At 51.6% G+C, this 15,272-nt stretch overlaps 1 protein-coding gene across 1 annotated transcript in view; it reads left to right on the top strand.

The window, feature by feature from the left end:
• Nucleotides 1–12,803, top strand: part of PTK7 (protein tyrosine kinase 7 (inactive)) — a 61,418-nt gene extending 48,615 nt beyond the window's left edge. Inside the window, exons 16-20 of the mRNA XM_026507412.4 lie at nt 156–388; nt 1,358–1,438; nt 9,390–9,541; nt 11,153–11,331; nt 11,814–12,803. Of these exons, the coding sequence (XP_026363197.1) occupies nt 156–388; nt 1,358–1,438; nt 9,390–9,541; nt 11,153–11,331; nt 11,814–11,974 (806 nt within the window). The 3' untranslated portion in view covers nt 11,975–12,803. The remainder of the gene's footprint in view (nt 1–155; nt 389–1,357; nt 1,439–9,389; nt 9,542–11,152; nt 11,332–11,813) is intronic.
• Nucleotides 12,804–15,272: the final 2,469 nt, after the last annotated feature.

Here is a 15,272-nt window from a genome sequence, read left to right on the forward strand (position 1 = left end):
CTGCTCAGGGGCACCGAGCAGGTGGGTGGGGTGCCGTCGGGTGGGTGGGGTGTAGTGAAGATTCCCCTCTGTGTAGAGAGGCGAGGCACCCTCCCCAGTTGGGAGCTTCCCTGCTGGGGTGAGGGCAGCTGGCTGACCCAGACCTGTACCCACAGGGAAAAGTGAGTTTGGGGAGGTGTTCCTGGCAAAGGCGCAGGGTTTGGAGGAGGGGGTGGCAGAGACCCTGGTGCTTGTGAAGAGCCTGCAGAGCCGAGACGAACAGCAGCAGCTGGACTTCCGGAGGGAGTTCGAGATGTTCGGGAAGCTGAACCACGCCAACGTGGTGCGGCTCCTGGGGCTGTGCCGGGAAGCCGAACCCCATTACATGGTGCTGGAGTACGTGGACCTGGTATGCTGGGGGGGACCTGGGAATCTCGGGCAGGGCAGTGCCCTGCTGGCAGGTGGGGGGGGCACCATGGGAGCCTCATCTCATGTGGTCTCAGCCTGCCCGCTCTTGCCCCCTGGAGACGCTCAGCCTCCTGTTGCCGCTAACTCTCTGACACCTGCTTTTCCTTGACCCGTGCTCCCTCCTTCCTGTCTGCCAGCCCGATGTCTGGGGGCCAGTCCCCAGTTCTTCCCAGTCCCTCACTCTGCACACCGTACGGTTGCATCCCAGGTGTTCTCCTTTGACTCGGCTTTTCTTTGGTTTGTCATTGTTCCATCTCTGCAGGGCTCATCACCCCTTGAGGGTAAACTTAGCAGACCCGGCTTTCCTTCCTGGAAATCCGGTCCCATTTTAGCCCCGTCGCCAGCCTTCTCTTTCCACCTCAGCTGCCCTGAGCTGCCCCTTACTCTGCATTCCCCAACCCATCCAGGCCTTACTCCCTTGGTCCTCAGGCTGCCGCTTGTCACATCCCCCAGCTCTGCAGGAAGGAGGAGCAATCCTTCTTCTTGCCCTTGGCAAGGGTTTATGAGTACTTTATGCATGTTTCTGCTGCTGTTGCTCCCTCAGTATTTCTTAGATGATAAACCCCCGGAGGACAGGGGTCTCCTCCAGGGGTCTGTGAGGGTTAGGAGCTGTGTTTTCCTCTTGGCTCCCTGAGGGCAAGATCTTTGTCACCTTCCTGTCTGGGGCTCCCCTGAGGGTAGGAATGGCGGTCTTGTCCTTCCGACTGAGAGAGCTTCTAGAAGCCATCTCCTATGTATTTTTTAAATTCCCACTGGACTTCCCCCAAGGGAGGGGGGCTGGCCGGGGTGGGGGTGCAGGGCCAGGGCTGCTTCTGCCCAGGTAGGCGCTCTGTGAGCCCCTGCTTGGTTTGATGCTTCGGAGATAATAGTTGGCCTCTGACCTGACAGAGATGCTTGGCTTTTCCCTTAGGGAGACCTCAAACAGTTCCTGAGGATTTCGCAGAGCAAGGATGAAAAGTTGAAGTCACAGCCCCTCAGCACCAAGCAGAAGGTGAGGACAGGGCGGGAGAGATCCTCAAGTGTGGGCCAGGATCAAGGCAGTCATCATGATAGAGGTGCCGCTGATGGAATGTTCCCTGCGGAACAGGCCGGACTTTACATATGTTATCTCGGCCATCACGATAGTCCTCTGAAACAGATGTCATTAGCCCCATTTTGCAGATAAAGAAACCGAGGTTTGGAGAGGTTAAGGGACTTGTCCCAGATCACGTAGCCCCCAGATGCCTTTGTGTTGCTGCCATGCCTTCGTTTGGAAGGGCTGCCCTTGGCCCTTGCTGCTGGAGTGGGCCATCTGCCCCCTGCAGTGAGCGCTGAGCTGGGGGAGCGGGAGCAGCCCAAGCGTCGAGGGAGGGGCAGGATGCGGCCCTGAGTGTGGAAGACTTCTGTGAGAGGGCTGCTCCGTGTCTCAGCCACTGTGGTTTTCACACTCTCACTCTCACTCAGGGTATGGGCCGCCCAGCCTTTCCTTCCGTTCTCCTCCTGCCTTCTGGGCACAGATCCGTGGCTGGGGCCCCACAGTGGAGCAGACCTGGCTTGAAACAGTGGGGAAGGGAAAGCTTGCCTACTCCCCTCTGCCCACCTCAGATGATACCTTCTGTGGCCCAGCTCTTCCTGCCCACAGCCTTCTTCCCTCCCCGCTGGAATGGGTCCTCCTCTGGGATTGGGCATCCAGCCGCCAGGCTGACAGCAGGGTCGCCTCAGAGACCAGTCACAGCCCAGGGCAGGTAGGCAGCCACTGCTAGGGGCCTCCCTCCCAGGTGACCTTGCGCCTTGTCGGCTGACCCAGGTCACAGATTCTGGGGTCAGCCCAGAAAGGCATGACTGGTTGGTAAGTGAGGCAAGTGGGACCCTGGTCACCCCTGGTCTCTCTGGGGAAGTCACTCTGCGCCCCTCAGGCTGACTTCCTCACAATGTTAGGTAAATGTACTGCAGCCCACCCAGGACAAGTGACCTGGCCCCACATCGGCCATGTCTGGCCTCCTGACACCAGGCCCCTGCCTCCATCCCCACGAAGCTGCAGCTTCTGTCTTCAGTGGCTGTAGGGGGAAAGCCGCAGGACAGGATGTGCTCCTCTCAGTCGGATGTCAGGACCCCAGAGTTCACCAAGCAGGACGTGTAAGGAGCCAGTGACTCTCTACTGAGCCAGTCATGGCCACAAGGACCCTTGGGGTTGCAAAATGGAAACTGCCAGGCGTCCTTGGGGCATTTAGGATCTAGCGGGGGAGCTTGGGAAAGTGCATACGGCATGTGCCTTGTAGACTTCAGTTACGACTGAAAATGAGTGAGAGGCATAAGTTAAGAGACATCAAAGACCTCCGTGTCCTTTAGGTGGGCAGACGGTGTGGTTAACAGAGAAGGTTTGCTGGTCGAAAAAGCAATTTGAAGTCAGTTCTCAAGGAGAGGAAGTAGTTGAATGGCAGGAAGGGGATGGCTTCAGGAAAGAGGGGAGTCAGGTAGGTTTCTCTGGGACAGGGACGTAGGCAGGCAGACAGGAAGTCAGTGACCTCTGTCACATGACTTAAAGGACTCTGTTTGACTGAAAGTCATTACCACCTGTGCTAAAGATCTTGCCCCCACTTTTTCCCCCTAGCATCTTAAATCTGATTGGGGAGCTTTAATAAGTTGGGTTCTGCACACTCTTAGGACAATATTCTGCATCTAATTGGAAGTGGGCTTTGCATAAAATAAAAAATGCAGGTTTCTAGACTGAGGGAATAGAAATGTCTAAGGATGGGGTCTGAGGACCTGCATTTTTCAAACAGGCTCTCCAGCTGTTTCTTTTCTTTTCTTTTTTTTTTTTAAGATTTATTTATGTATTTGAGAGAGAGAGAGAAAACACAAGCAAGGGGAAGAGCAGAGGGAGAGGGAGAAGCAGACTCCCGACTGAGCAGGGAGCCCTATGTGGGGCTCTGTCCCAGGACCCTGAAATCATGACCCGAGCTGAACTTGGATGCTTAACTGACTGAGCCACCCAGGCGCCCCTAAATTTACACTTTCAAAATACTGTATTTGATGCACTTGATATTTCCTATCCTATTTTTTTAACCCACCAAATTGATTTTGAGACGCATGTGGGTCTTGATCAGTAACTTGAAAAATAATGCTTTTGGGGGTTTCCATGAAAATGAAAATTTGTAGGAAAGGTATACTAAAATCGTAGATACTTTCTTGTACAAATAATCTGTTGAGCTGTTATATCATTTTATATTCCTCGAATTTAGGGGAATGGAAGAAGGAAGAATTAGTTTCTAAGGGGAAGTGGGATGGTAAGCAGGGTGCTCCCTGGTCGGGTAGAATTGGAACGAGAGCGCCTAGTTGGTGTGGATGGGCCACGAGAAGCCCTGGGAGAGTTTCAGGACAGCAGCAGGATAGTGCCAGAAATCAGACACGGGCCCTGGGTGTTAGAGGTCATGCGTGTGTTCGAGTAGCTGATGAGATGATGGGAGATTTTGAAGTCGGAACTGTAACCTGTGACTTGTCTGTGGGTCCCTGCAAGCTAAGGATGGGACAAGGAGCAGGGTCAGCTTAGCAGCCTCGAGGACGGACAGTGGTGCGTGCAGCCAGATGTTGTAGCATGAGAACAGCAATGGCGTCCCAGGGCTTAGCCAGAGCATGGGCGAGCATGAGGCTGGCGTGTTGGAAGCGAAGGGGTGGGCCTGGCCTTTCCCAAAGAGCGGGCCTTTGCAACGGTATTTGAAAATGAATCCTGTGGCCATCTGATGGCATCTTGCCCAGCAGTAAGGAAACACGTAATTGGCTGGGGTCTAACAGAATTGCCTTTTACCATTCAACTTAGCCAGTGTTTCCAGAAGCACTACCCCTCTGGAAAGAAAGCAAGTTAGTCACCATGCCAAGTCCACTCTCTTCTCTTTCCCTTGGCTAGCAGCGGACTGTTGAGCTAATGAGCCAGAACAGAGAGAGCAGGCTGAGGGGAATGGCAAGTCCAGTGAGGGCACATTGCAGAAGGCTTGTCCCTCACAGATAACCTGGCAAGGCCGGGCAGTGCCCTGCGGTTTTGAAGCCTGAAGTAGAGTCCGTCTGTTAATGATACGACCACTTCAGTGGTCAGCTGGCCCTGTGACCACTGCGGCACGTGGCGGTATTCTGAGGATGGCAGTCTGGGGGCGATTTTGGGAGTGTGGCGGCCTCTACTTTTCCATGGCGACACAGTGGGGGGCTCTGCACCCAGTGGGGAGCCAGTCATCCTGGTGGCCCTGTTCACCTGACCTCTTCTTTTTTTTTTTTTTTAAAGATTTTATTTATTTATTCAACAGAGATAGAGACAGCCAGTGAGAGAGGGAACACAAGCAGGGGGAGTAGGGGAGGAAGAAGCAGGCTCATAGCGGAGGAGCCTGATGTGGGGCTCGATCCCACGACGCCAGGATCACACCCTGAGCCCAAGGCAGACGCTTACCGCTGTGCCACCCAGGCGCCCCTGACCTCTTCTTTAACCCTCATCAGTGGGGCCACATGTTTGGTTGTAAGCTAAGTGGAGCTTTTGTGTTTTCACTTCAGATAAGGAAAATACACCAAGAATATGAGATCGTTTCCCAGCTCCCGATGGTGTCCTTGGTTCGGCCCTGGGCACGTGCAGTGTCAGCCAGTGTGTTGGTTACGTAGATAGGCCCGGTGTGGCGGTGGCTTGGATCGGCGGTTCTGAAGAATTTCTGGCCGTGATGGAGATGCTCGCTGGCTGCCGCTGTCCAGTGTGCTGGTCACTAGCTTCAGCTGGCTCCTGGGCATTTAGAATGTGGCTACGGCTACTAAGGAACTGATTTTTAAGTTTATTTAGCTTTAATTCACTTAAGGAGTCACAGAGGGCGAGGGGCTCCTATTTTGGACAACACAGGTTTCGAGCATTGTTTCATTTTGTTTTTTCTGGTGTTAAGAAAGTACAGCATTCAATTTGCTTTTTCCCAAACCATTTCTCAGACTCAGGAGCCCGAGATCAAGAGTCGCACGCTCTGCGAGCTGAGCCAGCCAGGAGCCCCTATTTTTGGGTTTTTGAGGAACCTCCATACTATTTTCCAGAATGGCTGCACCAGAGTTCCTTTTTCTCCACACTCTTGCCAACATTTGTTATGTCTTGTCTTTTCGATACTAGCCGTTCTGACAGGTGTGAGGTGAAATCCCGCTGTGGCTCTGACTCGCGTGTCCCTGATGACGAGTGATGTTGAGCATCTTTCCATGTGTCTCTTGGCCATCTGGATACGGACCATTATTTTTAAAACTTTTCTTGACTGAGACCCAGTCGCAAAAAAACACATTTTGTATCCCAAGCCGTCACATGCATGCGTGTGTGTGTGTGTATGTGTGTGTATATTTTTAATGAAAAGTTTTATGAATGACCTTTACCCTTACTAAGTAATATGTACTCTGATATTGTGTATTCCATTTAAAAGTTTATTGCTAGTTAAGATTGACTAAATTGGTTTCATGACCTACGAATAGCTTGTGACTACAGTTAGCAAACCACCGGTAGAGGCGGGGGGTCCACAGGGATGTCACTGGCCAGTGCACACAGTTTGAGATCTGCCTTTGGAGTGACCCCCTGTTCGGTGTGTGGGCTTGGCTGCTCCGCCGGCCTTTCCATGACCCTGGGAGCCAGGCCAGTGAAGGGGCTCAGAGCCAGCCAGGGATGCTAAAGGCTCCATCTGTAGCCAGCACCAGCCCTGGGCTTGCTGATGAGCAGACAGCCCTACCTGTGTCCCCCATCACCAGCGATGTGACCCAGGAGAGGCAGTTGCAGTATTGAGGAAAGAGCTAGGCTCTGGCATTAGGGGGGTACATGGGTAAAGCTGAGGATGGCCCCCACCCTACAGAGTGCAAGCAGGGGAGACAGCCAGCCTAGCGCGGGGCTCGGCACACAGTAGGTTCAACACGTTCCCGTGCTCTTCTCTCTGATTGGGTGGTCTCCTTTTCGCAGCAGCCCCTCTACCACTCCCAGCCGCTTGTTTCCCTTTTTGAACTTCAGAAGCATAGAAGCCGATTGACCATAATCTTTGTAGTTTTTTTTTTTTTTTTTTAGATTTTCATTTATTTGAGAGAGAAAAAATGAGCTGGGGGGAGGGGCTACGGGGAGAGAAAGAGAGAAGCAGACTCCCCACTGAGCGGAGTGCCCGTCGCGGGGCTTGATCCTAGGACCTGGAGATTATGACCCGAGCCGAAGGCAGACATGTAATTGACTGTGAGCCACCCAGGCGCCCGGACCATAATCTCTGGTTAACCTCTGACCTCCTGTCGTTATTGGTCTACACGTGGGCTGCTTTTACTTAGTAGTGTTTTTTAATGTGTTTATTGGCCGTTTGTGTGTGTGTGTTTGATAAGTGTTATTTTGATATTTCAAACCTAAAAGGGTGTAAGAGTAGTTCAAGGAACTCCAGATTCAGTTGTTTGCATTTACCCCATTGACTCTCTCCATTGACACGTGGATGTTATTTTCACGCATTTTCTTCCTGAACCCCCTGACATAAATTTTGACCTTTCACAGTCAGATATATTAAAAATGCTATCACGGGGCCTCGATTGTTAGTTCCTTGCTGACGTCATTTACTGGCCACATTCTCATCTTCACCTCTCCACGATGGCGTGAGGTGGGGGGGTGACTTCTCCCTTGTGGATGCTGAGAGGCAGCCCGTATGCCGGGAGAAACACACAGCTGGCCAGTGACTTGTTAAATAATCTTCCCACGGACCCCTTTTCATTTGTTTGCTTTGTTTTTACATACAAAGAAATGCTTCAGGTCACACGTGTCCCAAAATGGTTGCTCCCTGAGGTTTGGATATAAGGCGACAGAGGGGCCATGGATCTTTGCAAGCACTCTCGTGGCGTTCAGCTTTTCCCTGTGGGCATAGGCCACCTTCTCCCTGCTGTATCCCCCTGCGGATACAGTTCTCGTCTCCCCTCTAGATTGCCCTATCATCGAGAACCCTGTCCTGCCGTGCCTGCTGTATTCCACCGGCACCCAGCGGTGTATGGTATACAGTAGGTGCTCACTATTTATTCGGTGCATTGATACATACTTTGAAAATGTTAGTCTAACTTAATCATAATTCCATTTACTGTGTTACATAATGTGTTATATGTGACAGGTATACACATGGTCAACATTTTAAAAAGGATATCAGTGAGAAATATCCCCAGCTGTCTTGCACTTTGGCGAAGAGTTTGGCATTATTTTGTAGGCTGGCGATACTCCTACTCCATGACCCATGCCTCACCATCTTAAAAAACTCACGCGTGTGTACCCATCAGAATAGTCATAGCAGCCCTGTTCTTAAGAGCCAAAAACTGGAAAAAAACAAATATCTGTCGGCATTAGAATAAATGAGCCGTGGCATACTCCTCGTGAAAAGGGACATTGTACGGTGGTCCCTGCAAAAAGGCTGAATCTCACACCGTTGTGTAAAAGGATCAAGCCACAAAAGTGTAGACATTTTGTATGCTTCCAACGTGATCCGGTTCCAGAGCAGCAAAACGGAGTTCTGTTGTTTAGGGATGTGTGTGTCGGTGGTAAAACTACAAAGAGCAGCCGTGATGATCGTGAACGTTGAGATAGCAGTTACCTCTTGAGAGGGAGAATATACATTCACGATTAGGAAGGAGCCTTTGTGGCTTCTGGGAGGCTAGCGTTGTTGGGTTTTGTTTTTGTTTGTTTACTTAGTGACAGGTACCTGGGTGTGAGCTTTATAATTATTTCTGGAAGTGTATGTATATTTTACGGATTTTTCTATATGCAGTTCAGAATTTAAACAATATTTAGGGGGCACCTGGGTGGCTTAGCTGGTTAAGCATCTGCCTTTGGCTCAGGTCGTGATCCTAGGGTCCTGGGACGGAGCCCTGGGTGAGGCTCCCTGCTCAGTGGGGAGTCTGCTTCTCCCTCTCCCTCTGCCACTCCCCTCCCCCACTCGTGTGCTCCTTCTCTCTCTTTTTTGCTCTATCTCAAATAAATAAAATCTTTAAAAAAAATATTTAAGTTTCCCTACTTTTTAAAAATTAAAAAAAAAAGTGTATTTATTTATTTGTCAGAGAGAGAGAGCACAAGCAGGGGGAACGGCAGGCAGAGGGAAAAGCAGGCTCCCTACTGAGCAGGGGGCCCGATGCGGGACTCGATCCTAAGACCCTGAGATCATGACCAGAGCTGAAGGCAAACGCTTAACCGACTGAGCCATCTAGGCATCCTGTTTCCCTACTTTTCTACTCTGTAGTCCCCAGTTCCTCTCCTTGGAGGCAACCAGTCATGTGTGTACGTACATTCACACACACACACATTTTGTTGTTGTTTTGTTTTAAACACAACTGGAAGAAAATACGTAATTTTGAAGTAAAAAGAAACAACCCATAAACATGTAAGCTATGATTACTGCCCAGTTATACTTTTTCTTTTCTCTCTTTTTTACAAAGATTTATTTATTTACTTAGAGAGAGTGTGTGTGAGTGTGTGTGAGCGTTGAGGGGTGGGACAGAGGGAGAGGGAGAGAGAGAATTTCAAGCAGACTCTCTGCTGAGCTGAGCCCAAAGCAGGGCTCGACATGGGGCTCCATCTCACGACCCTGAGATCATGACCTGAGCCGAACCCAAGAGTCAGTCGCCCGACTGAATCAGCCCTCCAGGCGCCCCCCGTGCCCAGTTATTTTTCACCAAAAAAGTGAATGCTATGTGTCCTTCCTGCCCCGTGTGCCCTTTACCTAGTTGAACTCCTGTGTGCCAGAGTGGCTCCAAGAGCTGAATTTCATTTACCTCAGTTCTTCTAACAAGCCCGTGGGACAGGTGCTGTTGTTACCCACATTGTACAGAGAAGGAAAGCGAGGCTGTTAGGTCTTTGCTTCAGGGCTTCCTGTGCGTCACACTGATGGCACCGAGACCTCACCATGGGTTGTGTGGAGGACTGTGGCCTTGATCTCTAGTCCTGGGCTGTCTGACAGGCCCCTTTCTCGCTGTAGGTGGCACTGTGCACCCAGGTGGCCCTGGGCATGGAGCACCTGTCCAACAATCGCTTTGTGCACAAGGACCTGGCCGCTCGGAACTGCCTGGTCAGCGCTCAAAGACAGGTGAAGGTGTCGGCCCTGGGACTCAGCAAGGACGTGTACAACAGGTAGGAGGGCACCGGGCGGGTGTGGCGAGGGGCAGAGGGCAGAGGGGGCTTGGGGGGGTGTGGGAAAGGTCTCAGTGTCTGCTTGGCCCAAAGCTGGAGGGCTTGGGAAGGGACAGGGCCTCCCCATCCTTTCTCCAAAGGTGCAGCAGACTTGCTAGCCAGTGGGCACCGACACTTACAAATTTTCTCTGGGGGTAAAACATGAACCTTTTTAAAAATAACTGGTCAGACTTTTTAACAGTTCATGTGTAATTTAACTATTCATATGGTTCCCTCTGTAACTTCCTGAATTCAGTAATTGCTGTCTTAAAGCCCAAAACTTCAAGCTCAGCAGCCAGGCCAGAGATTGCTCTGGAATGCCTGCACACACCACACAGCCTCTCGGGGACTTCCCTGCGAGTCACCCTGGCTCTGAGTCACCACAGCTCGTCAGGCTGTTGCTTTAGTCATAATTGGTTTATCACTAGTAAAGCTCTTTAAGTTTTCTTTCCATTCAACGTGTTCTCGTTTTTTACATTTTGTTTTAAACAGAAAATATATATGATTGTTAGCTTTTAAAAACACTAACATTGGGGGTGCCTGGGTGGCTCAGTTGGTTAAGCAGCTGCCTTCGGCTCAGGTCATGACCCCAGGATCCTGGGATCAAGCCCCACATTGGGCTCCCCGCTGAGCAGGGAGCCTACTGCTCCCCCTGCTTGTGCTGTCTGTCTCTCTCTGTCAAATAAATAAATACAATCTGAAAAAAAAAATACTAACATTGAAGCAAATTTTGATTTTTTTTTAAAGATTTTATTTATTTGACAGCACAAGCCGGGGGAGTGGCAGGCAGAGGGAGAAGCAGGCCTTCCCGCTGAGCAAGGGGCCCAATGCAGGACTTGATCCCAGGACCCTGGGATCATGACCTGAGCCAAAGGCAGGTGCCTAACTGACTGAGCCACCCAGGCGCCCCAGGACCCTTTATATTTTAATAGCGGATAGTGGTTTTCCTTTACGAGATGCAACATGGTGATAGAAATTTATGCTTTCTAAACGTCAAATAACAGAAGAATGGTTAAATTTTGTTTTGTTTTTTAAAGCTCCCAGGTGATTCTAATGACTAGCCAATGTTGGAAACTACTGCTCTAATCAATAATTTAGTATGGAATTTCCAAAAAGGGGTTCTTTTTTATTATTATTTATTTATTTGACAGAGAAAGACAGCGAGAGAGGGAACACAAGCAAGGGGAGTTTGAGAGGGAGAAGCAGGCCTTCCCACTGAGCAAGGAGCCCGATGCAGGACTCAGTCCCAGGACCCTGAGATCATGACCTGAGCCGAAGGCAGACGCTTAACCGCTGTGCCACCCAGGCGCCCCTAAATTTTTATTCTTAATGGACTTTTTTTTAACTGTCAGACCCCACATGGATACCTCCAAATTTTCATCCAGCGTACTCCCGTGCTCAGCGTTAATGCTAACAATTTCTCTGAGTGCCTTAATTGAGAAAAGTTGGGCTCTAGCCTGGGTATGAGAGCCAGACCTGGGGTGACGTTGGGGATTCCAGGCCGTGTACCCCATTGCACCCCGTGAGCCATGGGAGCCCCACCCCACGCCTGTGTGTGTTTCCCTCCCACAGCGAGTACTACCACTTCCGCCAGGCCTGGGTGCCGCTGCGCTGGATGCCCCCCGAGGCCATCCTGGAGGGCGATTTCTCCACCAAGTCGGACGTCTGGGCCTTTGGTGTGCTGATGTGGGAAGTGTTCACCCATGGAGAGATGCCCCATGGTGGGCAGGCAGATGATGAAGTGCTGGCAGGTAGGCAGTTTGTGTTTCCAAAGGACGATTCCAGATGTTCTCCAGGTGGGGAGTCTGCCCAGGGTCCTGCCTCACTTCCCCGGGCCGGTGTGTTAGCAGGTGTACAGATACGGCTACTCCAGCTGAAATACTAATTAATACTTTTATACTGGTTGGTAAATAGTCCTTGACCCCCGTGCCCAGTCCAGCCACTCTGACGCCTGCCTATTGACCCTGCTTCGGTCCTCATGCATTGGCTGCCTCCTGTGGACCCTGCCCTCACCAGCCCAGAGAGAGCTAGGGCCAGGGTCACGGGAGTCACCACCTTTGATTGCAAGATACTTCCCGTATGCCCCTGGAGTCATTGCCCACCCACCACTCACTGACCAGCGCCCCAACCCTGGTCGCCCTCGCGTGGCTGCTTGTGGGAACTACGGGCTCCGCAGAGCTGGACAGGTGGTTGAATGTTTTGACTAACACTCCATCCGACATCTTCTCTGCAGACTTGCAGGCCGGGAAGGCTAGACTCCCACAGCCTGAGGGCTGCCCTCCCAAGCTCTACCGGCTGATGCAGCGCTGCTGGGCCCTCAGCCCCAAGGACCGGCCCTCCTTCAGCGAGATCGCCAACACCCTGGGAGACAACCCCGCAGACGGCAAGCCGTGAGGAAGGAGCCCAGGCAGGCTGCGCCTCAGGATGGTGTGGGCAGGGAGGACGTCGTCGGGGGCGCTCCCAGCATGATGGGCAAGATGCCTGTCCTCCTTGGCCCCGGGGGCCCTGCCTGGGGCCGCAGGCAATCTTCAGGTCTGGGCAGGGCCTGGGCTTTCCTCCTCTTCCTCATCCTCAGCCCCTGGGCAGACTGATGCAGACCCAGACTGAGTAACTAGGGCCTTGAGCTGGGCAGCATTCTCTGCCACCCCTCCCCCCATCAGGGACAGTGTGGGTACCTCAGGTAACCCCAGTTTCTGGCCTGGGTCTCCTCCCATTGACCAGGTCCAGTTCTGCCACTCACCTGCCAAGTTGGCCCAGGGAGGGCTAGGCTGGAGATGAGCTGGGTCTGAGGGGAGTTCCTTATCATACTCAAGTTCTTGGATAGTTCTGGTCCCCGGGGCCCACCTTGGGGTCTGCACCAGGATTACGGAGGATGCGTCAGTGAATCCTCACCCCATGGACTTGTGCACGCTGACCCAGACCCATGCCTCCTCCCCACCCTTCTCTCCTTTCCTCATCCTAAGTGCCTGGCAGATGAAGGAGTTTTCAGGAGCTTTTGACACTATATAACCCGCCCTTTTTGTATGCACCATGGGCGGCTTTTGTATGTACTTGCAGCGTGGGGTGGGGGGCATGGGAGGGAGGGGTGGACCCTGGAAGAGGTGGGGAGGGTGGGCCACCCTGCCTCACACCTTTATTGTTGTTGTTGTTGTTTGTTTGTTTGTTTTGGTTTTTTTTTTTTTTTTAACACTCGCTGCTCTCAATAAAGAAGCCTTTTTTACAACCTGCTTGTGATGCTCATTCCCTGCCCTTGTCCATGGATGGTGTCCCTTCATCCCTCGCTCATCAGAAGTGTCCATATGCTATCATGAAGTCTAGTGGGGTTTGGACAGGAATAACCAGTAGACACTGGCCTTTCTCTCTGGTTCACGGAGCAGTGGAGAACATGGGCTCAGAGGACGCAAGACCACCTCTTGACCGTGTGACCCTGTGTTGCTCTCTGACTGCCTGCTGCTTATTCTTTGCTGGCTGGCTTAACCCTCACACTCAGGGAGGGAGGGTAGAAGGCGGGAAGGGGGGACAAGTTAGAGTAGGGTTGGAGAAGGAGTTAATGATGGAGTCAGGGCTCTGAATCCCTGTAAGACTCTCGGAGGGAGCAGAGCGGTGGTGCTTGATGCCTCATCGATGCCCTTGTCGAGGGCACTCAACTGGTTTGATTCTCACCCCTTTGTTAGTTAGACCTGGTGTCATCAGTCATACTCTGCCTTATTCCAGTAACTTCAGCCTGGTTCCCCAACCAAGAGAAGGTAGTCCATAACTCAGTCTTAAGTCTGAAATTCCTCTGGTTCCTTCTGTTCCTCACCACGCTTCTCAGTAATGAAAATAACAGCTAATATTTATTGGATATGTGCTTTACAGCAATGACTTGGCCAAGCACTTAACATGCATTCTCTCGTTTAATTGCCGCAACTACTCTAGAGCCAGATACTATTCCCATTTCTCAGATTAGGAAAGTGAAGCTCGGGTGGTCAGGTAGTTTCCCCAAGGTCGCAGTGCTAGTAAGTGAGCCACTTACTTGTAGATACGTAGTGTGTTATATCCCTCAGATGTGTTGGAGTGAAATAACCCAAGAACAAATTTTCTAGAACATTGTTTTTCAAAGTGTGGATTGCAACCAGCATTCAAAAAAGAATGAAATGGGGGCGCCTGGGTGGCTCAGTCAGCGAAGCTTCTGCCTTCAGCTCAAGTCAAGATCCTGGGGTCCTGGGATTGAGCCCTGTGTTGGGCTCCCTGCTCAGCAGGGGTCTGCTTCTTGCTCTCCCTCTGTGCTCTCTCTCTCTCTCTCAAGTGAATAAATAAAAAATTTTTTTAAAGATTTTATTTATTTATTTGAAAGAGACAGCCAGCGAGAGAGGGAACACAAGCAGGGGGAGTGGGAGAGGAAGAAGCAGGATCCCAGCGGAGGAGTCCGATGAGGGGCTCGATCCCAGAACTCCGGGATCACGCCCTGAGCCTAAGGCAGACGCTTAACGACCGCGCCACGCAGGCGCCCCAAGTTTATAATATTTGATACGTGTTTGTGTTTCTTGGATTAGGTCAGCTGTTGGGGTGGTGATGGTGTATAATAAGCCCCCAATCTCAGTTCTTAATTTATTTCTGTCGCACATGGATCTGCAGGTTGGCGAGGTTCGACGGATCTTGGCCAGACCTGGCAGAGTTGAGCCGGGCTTGGCTTCAGGCTGTAGGTCTGGTCTGGGTCTACTCTGCGTCTGCTCCCCAGAGCATGCTCTCCCGCAGTGGCAGTAACGTAAGGGCTCCAGCCAGATCCCGCATGGACGGATGTAACCGCGTTTTATCTGCCAAAGCAGGTCACGTGGTCGACACCAGTAGGAAGTGCTGCAGAGCACGTGGCAAAGGATGTTGGACGTCTAATTCCACCCACAGGGTGTGAACATCTAATTCACCGTGAGCTGTGATGTCACATGATTTCTTACTGTGGGTTGTGCTCAGAAGTACTAGGAAGGTGCCGCTGTAGGCCAAGCGCTAAGCCTTCTCACTCCCGGTCTTCCTTAACCACTCGGGCCTGGCTACGCTGCTCCGCACATCTACCTTCAGACTCCCCTCTCTGGACTTTGGTGATGGTACGCCATCTCCACCTTCCGCCTGGCTGCCCCAGAGCTCGCCGCTCTGGATTCTCTCCTTGGCTTTGCTCTCTCCGTGTGCCCACCGTCAGGAATGTCCTCTCACCTCGCCGCCTGTGGCTTCGGTGTGGATAGTTCCCAGAGCATTAGCTCCAATTCTAGCTTCTGCCTCAAGCTGCAGACACACACTCCCCATTTCCTGCGGGACGTTTCCCACTGCGCGCTTCCTGGGGCCCTTGCTGAACTCCCTCTCACGACCCTGCTTCTCCAGCTAAGTTCGCTTTTTCCATCAATGGTACCGATTTGGGGGTGATAGTCAACCTTACTCCATCCATCGTGAGCCCTCCTCTCTGGGCACCCCCTTCCCTGTGCAGCCCATCACCGAGATCCATTTATTCTACCCCTACCCTGTTTCTATCTTTGCTTAATTTTAATTTCTATCTTTGCTTAATTTTAAAAGATAATAATGATCAGGGAAGAAATCAAATGGTACAGACAGGTATAAAGCAAAAAAGACACTCCTCTCTCTCCCACTCTACTCTCCAGTGGGAAGCACTAATATTGTCTGGAGTGTTGCTTTCCAGACTTTTCCTGGGCACACTGACTCAACA

This window comes from Ursus arctos, unplaced genomic scaffold, assembly GCF_023065955.2.
Source record: "Ursus arctos isolate Adak ecotype North America unplaced genomic scaffold, UrsArc2.0 scaffold_29, whole genome shotgun sequence".
Classification (NCBI taxonomy): Eukaryota; Metazoa; Chordata; class Mammalia; order Carnivora; family Ursidae; genus Ursus; species Ursus arctos.